A 12415-nucleotide genomic window follows, 5' to 3' on the forward strand; every position below is an offset into this window, starting at 1 on the left:
CAGATGGAGTATACCATCACACTAAAAACTGTGTTAGGAAGGATTTTTTTTAAATTTTTATTTATTTATTTTTAATGCATACAAGAATACACAAAACAAACAGGGACTGTTTGAAGACGGTCAGTGACTCAGCTGTTCTGGCATCTAGGCGAAGTTCATTCCACCACCTCGGTGCCAGAACAGAGAAGTGTTCTATGTATATCTAACTCTTACCCTGAGAGATGATGGAACCAGTTGAGCAGCTCTACATGTTTAATAAAATACGTAATAAAATAACGTTGAGTGTCCGGTCTGAAGTAAGCAGAGTAGGTTTCATAAAGATTATTTTATTGTCTTGTGCCTGTTGCCAAGAATGATTGTAGGCGTTGACCGGGTGATGTGGCATCTTTAAAATTAGTATTTTGCCTCAGGGTGTATAATGACACACAAAGACATTAGTAATCATGAAATTATGATTGTGGTAAAAGGCTGATCCACTTTTAAACCAGTCTGAATCTCTGTGTAAAGTTTGGTGGCGTTAGCAGTGTGAACATGAATGTTGTGTTTCTTCTAATTCCGACAGCCAACTTTTGGTGATTATGGTGTCGGTTAGCATCCGCTGGAGCAGCTTGAACTATGTTTAATGAACAAGCCAAGAAGAGATGGTGGCAAGAAACAAGGAAGAGGAAGAATCTAGACTTAAACCTGTCCTCTTTTGGGTGGAGCAGTGAGTGCACCTGTGCAGGTATTTAAACATCACTGATCACTTCCACATTTGCATTACAGAGATATTAAAAAGGTGAGTGTTGACCGGACGGATCAGTAAAGAGCACAACGTCTCATCCAGTCATCTAGAAATATAAATTATATCCGCAGCAAAAAGTAAGTGCTCAACATTATTGTTTTATATTTGTATGAGACACCATTCAATAATCCAATATGAAACAATAACACATAAATAATAATAACTATTATTCTACTTATTTCTGGTAATATACCAGAAATGCAAGTCAAGGCTTTAGATGTTTTGCTTAGAAATAATCTTTAAACTTAAGTTTTGATGATTTTATAGCTGCTAACTTGAAACAGCAGAGAGTGCAGTGCTGTTGTGTTGAGGGTTGATCAGAAAACAAATAAGAAAGTGTGTGTGTGTGTGTTTTTTGTTGTTTTAATTCAGACTACGGTGTGTGATGGCCAGCAAAAGAAAGAGTAAGGATGACATCAGTGTTCCATCGCTGTAAGTTTAAGAAGTTTGTTATCCACAATATTTAGTTTTGATTTGTGTTACTATTTAATTGTATTTGTAGAAAGAGACGCTTTCTAAATATGGACTCTTCCAGTCACCCCTATGGTTAGACAAAATATGTAATATTTCTCAACTTTCCCCTCAATGTAAAAGGAAACAGTGAGAGAGAGTGTTGGTTGGTTGGGCTGTATGCTGTAAATAATCTGTAGAGGAAAGTCAGCTAGATAAGTTCAGAAACGCAGGAGTTTCTTTGCATGTCTCTCATCATTATTTATTTGGGCCGTTTAATGTCAGTGTTATGTGTATTTATTTATTTATGGTCTCATATTATTTACCCTTTCTTTAGGACAGCAACAGCACAATAGGCATCAGCGATTTTATCTCTGCAATTCTTCAGTATCTGTTATTACTACACTATGTTTAGTTTTATTAATTCATTCATTTTTTAACATGAACAGTCGGAAAAAAACAGCAGACTGTATTTGTAGCAATTTTCTGAAAATATTAATGCACAATGTGCCTTAATGTATAGAGTGAGAAACGTGTGTTTGTGTGTATTTGAAGTGTGTAAATGCACTGGAGGTGTATTAAGTAACAAATAGAAAAAATGATCCAAATTCTTATTTCCCTTCACTATAACTCGATCTCTTTTTTCTCAAACCCTCTACAGGACACATAGACAATATGAGGATGATGTATATTTTATGTCTGTTGCCCTGATGTTTGCTAAGAAGAGCCCTGATCCTAGCACAAAGGTATCAAATACTGTCCTAAATGCTGGACTATGAGGTCCACTAGACCAATGTGTGTCCACGCTTCCAGTCTCTATTTACAGAATTAAGTCCATGAATATCTGCAAATTACCCACAATCCTCCATGTTAAAACAATTTCCACTGCCAAGACAGTGTGTGGTAGCCATATACTGAATTTAGTCACTCACTACTTAGCTAAGACATTAGCCATGCTGAGGTCATGTGGGCGGAGCTAAAATAGTGCCAGTCATAGATTGGTCAAATGGTAATTTATGTTTTTCAAAATGTTTTTCAAAATATGCTGAATTTCACAAGGGTTTCTTCAGGGTTTTTATTTGTCCTTATAGAAGTTCTGAGGCTAAGAGGCTGATGATTCTTTAGTCTCCTGCTGTTATTTTAAGCTTTATTAAGTGTGACATTGACATTGATTTAATGTTAACTCTAGGTGGGAGCATGCATCGTAAATGAGGGAAAAATTGTGGGAGTCGGCTTTAACATGATGCCCAATGGCTGTGAGGAAGCGTTTATTAAACTCTGGAAGCGTGATGATGAGGACAGACTGAAGACAAAATACCCGTACGGTGAGTTACATGCTTTTAAATGTTGTTTCACTTTATTCTCTGTAGTGCTTGTGATGTCACAGTCCAGTGAACACAGGGTTTTACTCCTGTTTACTGCTCAGTGTGAATTGTGAAGTTTTCTCCTCATACAGAAGAAATGAATATATTTACTATCAACACTCAAGGTCATAATATTTTAACACTTTATAACTTTTGCAGTAGTGGTCTTCTTGAAACGAGTGAAACACAGTACACAGTCAGATTGATGATCCACCTTCTTTAATTTTAGTGAAATCCTTTAACCCAAATAAGTCTCAATTTTATAACCCTAAAAGAAAGTTAATGCCACATCTTTAACGCAATTAGAGCAGCAGATAGTTACATCCTCACACATCTGTTCTTCTTACAAGATTCAAATATCACCAAATTACTTTAAATGTCTTCCTGTTGGTTCCAGTGTGTCATGCGGAGCTGAATGCCATCATGAATAAAACCTCAGTGGATGTGAAAGGATGCACCATTTACGTCACTCTGTTTCCCTGTAACGAGTGTGCTAAACTCATCATCCAATCAGGTAACACACACACACACAACCTAAATACAGCTTTATGCCTGTTACACATTATTCTACATGTATTTTACAGAGTAAAATTTTTTTTTACTACTTTGTAAAATTATAATGGTTTATTTAGCTCAGGTGTCTTAAAAGGAAGTGTATTGACCATGAGTATAGAAGATACTGGTCAGTGTATCCTGTCATTTGTTAGAGCTGAATCGTGTGTGTTTGTCTGTCTGTGTGTGTGAGTGCTTTAAAATCTACATTATTTCCATTACAGGTATAAGAAAGGTGCTTTATTTATCAAATAAATATGCTGATACAGAAGACAATGAGGCTTCTGTCGAACTGCTGAACAGAGCAGGTGTTACGCACAGGTGAGTCTCCAAATACATGTCTGTGTGTTTGTGTAAAAATATAGAAGATTGCTGGTTCTGAATCCAGACTGCAGTACACCAGCTGATGACTCTGATCTACCTGTTTGTGACAGACATTTTTATGGATCAGGATCATAGACTTGTACTAGGATTCAGTACATTTACAGTTATAGCAGTCTGAATGAGCCTACTGATTTAATTTTCCTATTTGTTATTGTTTTGACTATATTTACTCATACACATGTTGGTGGTGATAGTGTTTTTTTTCCATTTTGTGTTTGTAGGCCGTTTACATTAAAGCAGGAAGTTCGTGACTTGCTGGACTCCATCAATCCCTTTGCTGAGTGAATAAGACCAGGACCGAGCTCTTCACTGCTGAAACGCTGAATATTACGAAAACATTTTACCTTCCCAAAATACTGAGGGGAAAAATAGTAGTACTGGTATAGTTCAGTAGACAAAGTAATCATGGGTGAAAATGGGTTAAATACTGCTATATAACTGAAATATTTAATCTTTAATGAATTTTAATTATGTTTATCAGAATTCAACTTGGATTTTACTTCAGATTTTTTCTTTGGTGGGAGAAAATTAAGATTGCTGTATTACCTATTTCACATACTGCATTCTGTCTTTCACTGTATTAATCATTATTATTTACTGGAGGTTAACTGAATAACCAAATTTTAAATAAACAATTAATTCTCCTAAGTGTATTTGTTTTATTTAGGTGTATAAAATTTAAATCTTACACACTGTACATACTTGAGATTTTCTTATTCTTCATATAGATGACTTCAGATATTCATATGTTGCATCAATATTTACATCTAGATTAGGGATATGCACATGCTTTATTAAAAATAACAGACTTGTATGATGATGTCATCTAGCCATGGGGTCACAGTACAGTGACTTTTGTGCCAGTCCCAAACCCGGATAAATAGAGAGGATTGCGTGAGGAAGGGCATCCAGCATAAAACATTGCCAAATCTAATCATGCAAATTGTCAGTACTCTGAATTTCATACCAGATCGGTCGAACAGAAAGTAGATAAGATTAGAAAGGATGAAGTCAGGAAGGCTTTGAAGAGGATGAAAAGTGGAAAGGCAGTTGGTCCTGACGATCTCCCGGTGGAGGTCTGGAAGTGTCTAGGAGAGGCGGCAGTGGAATTTTTAACTAGTCTGTTTAACAGGGTTTTAGAGAGTGAGAAAATGCCTGAGGAATGGAGAAGAAGTGTATTAGTGCCGATCTTTAAGAATAAGGGTGATGTGCAGAGTTGCAGCAACTATAGGGGGATAAAGTTGATGAGCCATACAATGAAGCTATGGGAAAGAGTAGTAGAAGCTAGGTTAAGGAAGGTAGTGGAAATTTGTGAGCAGCAGTATGGCTTCGTGCCCAGAAAGAGCACAACAGATGCAATTTTTGCTCTGAGAATGTTGATGGAGAAGTATAGGGATGGTCAGAGAGAGTTGCACTGTGTGTTTGTAGACTTGGAGAAAGCGTATGACAGGGTGCCAAGAGAAGAGCTGTGGTACTGTATGAGGAAGTCAGGAGTAGCAGAGAAGTATGTCAGAGTGGTGCAGGACATGTATGAGAGGAGCAGGACAGTGGTGAGGTGTGCTGTAGGGCAGACAGAGGAGTTCAAAGTGGAGGTGGGACTGCATCAGGGATCGGCTCTGAGCCCCTTCCTGTTTGCTATGGTGATGGACCAGTTATCAGAAGAGGTCAGACAGGAGTCTCCTTGGACAATGATGTTTGCAGATGACATTGTGATCTGTAGTGAGAGCAGGGAGCAGGTGGAAGAAAACCTGGAGAGGTGGAGGTTTGTGCTGGAGAGAAGAGGAATGAGTCGTAGTAAAACTGAGTACATGTGTGTGAATGAAATGGAGGGAAGTGGAATAGTAAGATTACAGGGTGAAGAGGTGAAGAAGGTACAGGAGTTTAAGTACTTGGGGTCAACAGTCCAGAGTAATGGAGAGTGTGGGAAAGAGGTAAAGAAGCGAGGGCAGGCAGGTTGAAATGGAAAGGTGTGGGGAGTTCTGTGTGATAGAAAAATATCAGTTAGAATCAAGCCATGCTGTATGGTTTAGAGGCAGTGTCACTGAGGAAGAGACAGGAGTCAGAGCTGGAGGTAGCAGAGCTGAAGATGTTGAGGTTCTCGTTGGGAGGATTAGGAAAAGGTACATCAGAGGGACAGCTCATGTTGGATGTTTGGGGGACAAAGTTAGGGAGGACAGATTAAGATGGTTTGGACATGTTCAGAGGAGGGAGAGTGAGTATATTGGAAGGAGAATGTTGGACATGGAGCTGCCAGGCAGGAGGAAAAGAGGAAGGCCAAAGAGGAGGTATATGGATGTAATAAATGAGGATATGAAGCTAGTGGGTGTAAGTGTTGAGGATGCAGAAGATAGAGATAGGTGGAGAGAGATGATTCGCTGTGGCCATCCTTGAAGGGAAAAGCTGAAAGAAGAAGAAGAAGAGACTTGTGTGATGATATAATCATAACATTATGACCACCTGTCTAATATTGTTTTGGTCCCCCTTTTGCTGCCAAAACAGCACTGACTCGAGGCATGGACTCCACTAGATCCCTGAAGGTGTGCTGTGGTATCTGGCACCAAGATGTTAGCAGCAGATCCTTTAAGTCCTGTAAGTTGCAAGGTGGGGCCTCCATGGATCGGGCTCATTAGTCCAGCACATCCCACAGATGCTGGATTGGATTGAGATCTTGGGAATTTGGAGGTCGAGTCAACACCTCAAACTGGTTGTTGTGGTCATCAAACCATTCCTGAACCATTTTTGCTGCTGAAAGAGGCCACAGCCATCAGGGAACACCTGGGAGTTCATGGTCTGCAACAATGCATAGGTAGGTGGTACTTGTCAAAGTAACATCCACAAGGATGGCAGGACCCAAGGTTTCCCAGCAGAACACTGACCAAAGCAGAACACTGCCTCCACAGGCTCTCCTTCTTCCCATAGTGCATCCTGGTGCCATGTGTTCCCCAGGTACGAGACGCACACGCACCCGACCATCCAAGTGATGTAAAAGAAAACGTGATTAATCAGACCAGGCCACCTTCCATTGCACCATGGTCCAGTTCTGATGCTCACATGTACATTGTTGGAGCTTTCGGTGGTGCACAGGGGTCAGCACGGACACTCTGACCGGTCAGCAGATATGCGGCCCCATACACAACAAACTGTGATGCACTGTGTATTCTGACCCCGTTCTATCAGAACCAGCATTAACTTCTTCAGCAATCTGATCAACAGTAGCTCGTCTGTTGGATTGGATCACACGGGCCAGCCTTCACTCCCCACGTCCATCAATGAGTCTTGACCACCCATGATCCTGTGGCCGGTTCACCACTGTTCCTTCCTTGGACCACTTTTGATAGATACTGACCACTGCAGACCGGGAACACCCCACAAGAGCTGCAGTTTTGGAGATGCTCTGATCCAGTGGTCTAGCCATCACAATTCGGCCCTTTTGGTCAAACTCGCTCAAATCCTTATGCTTGTCCATTTTTACTACTTTTGTCAAATTTCTTGGGGGGGTGGGGGTGTGTGGTGTGGGTGGTGTTCTGTAACTCAGGACTGATCCGAAACTCTAGAAACACCCTTGTTTGTTTTGAAGTACATTTTTTAAAAATCAGAACATGACTGATAGAAACACTAAGCCAATGTCAAAATTACTACAGCTTTTAATTTGTATAAAAATTTCAAATCAGGAAGCTTTTATTGCCATTATAACCATATATAGCAAACGTCATGTCTCCTGAAAATAACTGAGCAACACCACCACCTGCTGTCTGAAGTTGACTCAATCACACACTAGTGACAGTAGAAATGGTAGTGATGGGCCTAAACAGCAGTGATCTGAATCACTGACTTGCATTTTAATATATTTAATATATTTTTCCATGAATGTATATTAAATTATTCCCAATAGTCTATTCTCTACATTTCATAGCTTTTCTCTTGGTTGCACTGCTTCCAGTACTGTATATTTATGATAAGTGTATTTATCCAATCATATTTCAGCCAGTGGCTGACATCATGTGTCGCCAGAGTGAAAGAAATCTGCCTTGAGGCCTTCAGAACCAATAGTGCAGGCACTCATAGCTTACAATAAGTGGCAATGAAATTGTTCCATTAACCAATCAGATTTCAAGTTGGCGTCACTGGGGCCATCCAGCAGGCATACAATTATGTCAGCAATTTCATGTCCTTTGATTGGATAATTGGAGTAGGCAGAGGCAGCGAACCGATTGCAGTTTGCTGCATATGTCATCAAGAATGTCTTTTTTGAGGAAGGTAACCGTAATAAAATTGACTATTCCTTGTGAGGTGTGAAATACTGTAGACTAATCTATTGCCGTGGCGTCCAGGGGCGATTCTAGAATTTTCATTTAAGAGGGGCTCAGCTCCAAAAGAGGGTATAATAATAATAAAAAAATTAAAAAATAAATGAATAAAATAAAGGTTAGACTAACAGGGTAGGATGGTAAACTTTGGCTAAGATGGCAGCATTCCACTGTATTGCATAGACGTGTATAACATTTGAGTACTGAACAAGCCAAATACGAGTCTTCCTGATCACACACACACACACACACACACACTTGTCCTCTGATCCTCGCTCTGCGATGCCGCGGTCTGCGGATTGAAGAACGCTCTGAAAGCCCACCTAAAAATGTCCTAGCAACGCCCATGGTGGCTTCATAATGATGGTATAGAGGTGGATTCATTCAAGAAGGACAACAGTGAAGGCCTAGGTGTGAAATGCACAGCCCGCCACTGAGAGATGGTGGAGGCCCCAGGTAGAAGAACGCTAGGGGCCCTTCAGGTTTATATAATGTTGAAATATGATGGTCTAATTTAGGCATAACTGTCTGAAAGAGTTACTGATATATTCCAGAGGAATTATAATCCCACTCTGTGTTTATAATGATTTATAATCCCACTCTCACTGTTTATAATGATTTATAATCCCATTCTCAGTGCTTATAATGATTTCTAATCCCACTCTGTGTTTATATTGATTTATAATCCCACTCTCTGTGTTTATAATGATTTATAAATCCACTCTCACTGTTTATAATCATTTATAATTCCACTCTCTGTGTTTATAATCATTTATAATCCCACTCTATGGTGTTTGTTAATGATTTATAATCCCACTCTCAGTGTTTATAATGATTTATAATCCCACTCTCTGTGTTTATAATGATTTATAATCCCACTCTCTGTGTTTATAATGATTTATAAATCCACTCTCAGTGTTTATAATGATTTATAATCCCACTCTCTGTGTTTATAATGATTTATAATCCCACTCTCAATGTTTATAATGATTTATAATCCCACTCTCAATGTTTATAATGATTTATAATCCCACTCTCAGTGCTTATAATGATTTATAATCCCACTCTCAATGTTTATAATGATTTATAATCCCACTCTCAGTGTTTATAATGATTTATAATCCCACTCTCTGTGTTTATAATGATTTATAATCCCACTCTCAGTGTTTATAATGATTTATAATCCCACTCTCAGTGTTTATAATGATTTATAATCACACTCTCAGTGCTTAAAATGATTTATAATCACACTCTATGGTGTTTGTTAATGATTTATAATCACACTCTCAGTGTTTATAATGATTTATAAATCCAATCTCTGTGTTTATAATGATTTATAATCCCACTTTCTGTATTTATAATGATTTGTAATCCCACTCTCAGTGTTTATAATGATTTATAATCACACTCTCAGTGTTTATAATGATTTATAATCCCATTTACTGTGTTTATAATGATTTATAATCACACGCTCTGTGTTTATAATGATTTATAATCACACTCTGTGTTTATAATGATTTATAATCATACTCTCAGTGTTTATAATGATTTATAATCCCACTCTCAGTGTTTATAATGATTTATAATCCCATTCTCTGTGATAATAATGATTTATAATCACACTCTCAGTGCTTATAATGATTTATAATCACACTCTCTGTGTTTATAATGATTTATAATCCCACTCTCAGTGTTTATAATGATTTATAATCCCACTCTCAGTGTTTATAATGATTTATAATCCCACTCTCTGTGTTAATAATGATTTCTAATCACACTCTCAGTGCTTATAATGATTTATAATCACACTCTCTGTGTGTATAATGATTTATAATCCCACTCTCAGTGTTTATAATGATTTATAATCCCACCGTCAGTGTTTACAATGATTTATAAATCCACTCTCAGTGTTTATAATAATTTATAATCACACTCTCAGTGTTTATAATGATTTATAATCCCACTCTCAGTGTTTATAATGATTTATAATCCCATTCTCAGTGTTTATAATGATTTATAATCCCATTCTCAGTGCTTATAATGATTTATAATCCCATTCTCTGTGTTTATAATGATTTATAATCCCACTCTCAGTGCTTATAATGATTTATAATCCCACTCTCTGTGTTTATAATGATTTCTAATCACAATCTCAGTGCTTATAATGATTTATAATCCCACTCTTTGTGTTTACAATGATTTATAAATCCACTCTCAGTGTTTATAATGATTTATAATCCCACTCTCAGTGTTTATAATGATTTATAATCCCATTCTCTGTGTTTATAATGATTTATAATCACACTCTCTGTGTTTATAATGATTTATAATCACACTCTCAGTGTTTATAATGATTTATAATCCCACTCTCAGTGTTTATAATGATTTATAATCCCATTCTCTGTGTTTATAATGATTTATAATCACACTCTCAGTGCTTATAATGATTTATAATCACACTCTCTGTGTTTATAATGATTTATAATCACACTCTCAGTGCTTATAATGATTTATAATCCCACACTCTGTGTTTATAATGATTTATAATCCCACTCTCAGTGTTTATAATGATTTATAATCCCACTCTCTGTGTTTATAATGATTTATAATCTCACTCTCTGTGTTTATAATGATTTATAAATCCACTCTCAGTGTTTATAATGATTTATAATCCCACTCTCTGTGTTTATAATGATTTATAATCCCACTCTCAGTGTTTATAATGATTTATAATCCCACTCTCAGTGTTTATAATGATTTATAATCACACTCTGTGTTTATAATGATTTATAATCCCATTCTCTGTGTTTATAATGATTTATAATCCCACTCTCAGTGCTTATAATGATTTATAATCACACTCTATGGTGTTTGTTAATGATTTATAATCACACTCTCAGTGTTTATAATGATTTATAAATCCAATCTCTGTGTTTATAATGATTTATAATCCCACTTTCTGTATTTATAATGATTTGTAATCCCACTCTCAGTGTTTATAATGATTTATAATCACACTCTCAGTGTTTATAATGATTTATAATCCCATTTACTGTGTTTATAATGATTTATAATCACACTCTCAGTGATTATAATGATTTATAATCACACTCTCTGTGTTTATAATGATTTATAATCACACTATGTGTTTATAATGATTTATAATCATACTCTCAGTGTTTATAATGATTTATAATCCCATTCTCTGTGTTAATAATGATTTATAATCACACTCTCAGTGATTATAATGATTTATAATCACACTCTCTGTGTTTATAATGATTTATAATCACACTATGTGTTTATAATGATTTATAATCATACTCTCAGTGTTTATAATGATTTATAATCCCACTCTCAGTGTTTATAATGATTTATAATCCCATTCTCTGTGTTAATAATGATTTATAATCACACTCTCAGTGCTTATAATGATTTATAATCACACTCTCTGTGTTTATAATGATTTATAATCCCACTCTCAGTGTTTATAATGATTTATAATCCCACTCTCAGTGTTTATAATGATTTATAATCCCACTCTCAGTGTTTATAATGATTTATAATCCCACTCTCAGTGTTTATAATGATTTATAATCCCACTCTCAGTGTTTATAATGATTTATAATCACACTCTCAGTGTTTATAATGATTTATAATCCCACTCTCTGTGTTAATAATGATTTCTAATCACACTCTCAGTGCTTATAATGATTTATAATCACACTCTCTGTGTGTATAATGATTTATAATCCCACTCTCAGTGTTTATAATGATTTATAATCCCACCGTCAGTGTTTACAATGATTTATAAATCCACTCTCAGTGTTTATAATAATTTATAATCACACTCTCAGTGTTTATAATGATTTATAATCCCACTCTCAGTGTTTATAATGATTTATAATCCCATTCTCAGTGTTTATAATGATTTATAATCCCATTCTCAGTGCTTATAATGATTTATAATCCCATTCTCTGTGTTTATAATGATTTATAATCCCACTCTCAGTGCTTATAATGATTTATAATCCCACTCTCTGTGTTTATAATGATGTCTAATCACAATCTCAGTGCTTATAATGATTTATAATCCCACTCTTTGTGGTTACAATGATTTATAAATCCACTCTCAATGTTTATAATGATTTATAATCCCACTCTCAGTGTTTATAATGATTTATAATCCCATTCTCTGTGTTTATAATGATTTATAATCACACTCTCTGTGTTTATAATGATTTATAATCACACTCTCTGTGTTTATAATGATTTATAATCACACTCTCAGTGTTTATAATGATTTATAATCACACTCTCAGTGTTTATAATGATTTATAATCCCATTCTCTGTGTTTATAATGATTTATAATCACACTCTTAGTGCTTATAATGATTTATAATCACACTCTCTGTGTTTATAATGATTTATAATCACACTCTCAGTGCTTATAATGATTTATAATCCCACTCTCTGTGTTTATAATGATTTATATTCCCACTCTCAGTGTTTATAATGATTTATAATCCCACTCTCTGTGTTTATAATGATTTATAATCCCACTCTCTGTGTT

The 12415-nt window shown here is 36.0% G+C and overlaps 1 protein-coding gene across 2 annotated transcripts; it reads left to right on the forward strand.

Annotated features, from left to right (window-relative positions):
- Nucleotides 1-488: 488 nt before the first annotated feature.
- LOC131344994 (deoxycytidylate deaminase-like) lies at nt 489-4178 on the forward strand. 2 transcript variants are annotated; one of them, XM_058377616.1, is made up of 7 exons: nt 489-724; nt 1157-1216; nt 1896-1980; nt 2424-2559; nt 2996-3112; nt 3375-3471; nt 3756-4178. In XM_058377616.1, the coding sequence occupies exons 2-7, from the start codon at nt 1170-1172 to the stop codon at nt 3817-3819; spliced, it is 546 nt and encodes a 181-aa protein (XP_058233599.1). In that variant the 5' UTR covers nt 489-724; nt 1157-1169; the 3' UTR covers nt 3820-4178. The 2 variants fall into 2 exon arrangements, with proteins under 2 accessions (XP_058233599.1, XP_058233591.1); XM_058377608.1 differs by having other exon boundaries at nt 720-861.
- Nucleotides 4179-12415: the final 8237 nt, after the last annotated feature.

The sequence above is a fragment of the Hemibagrus wyckioides genome, linkage group LG03 (genome assembly GCF_019097595.1).
Source record: "Hemibagrus wyckioides isolate EC202008001 linkage group LG03, SWU_Hwy_1.0, whole genome shotgun sequence".
NCBI classification, from domain to species: Eukaryota; Metazoa; Chordata; class Actinopteri; order Siluriformes; family Bagridae; genus Hemibagrus; species Hemibagrus wyckioides.

Coding starts and splice junctions, on each gene's coding strand:
- LOC131344994 (XM_058377616.1), top strand. CDS start 1,170: ATGGCCAGCAAAAGAAAGAGTAAGGATGACATCAGTGTTCCATCGCT. Junction 1,217..1,895: donor GACATCAGTGTTCCATCGCT/GTAAGTTTAAGA, acceptor AACCCTCTACAG/GACACATAGACAATATGAGG. Junction 3,113..3,374: donor TAAACTCATCATCCAATCAG/GTAACACACACA, acceptor TTTCCATTACAG/GTATAAGAAAGGTGCTTTAT.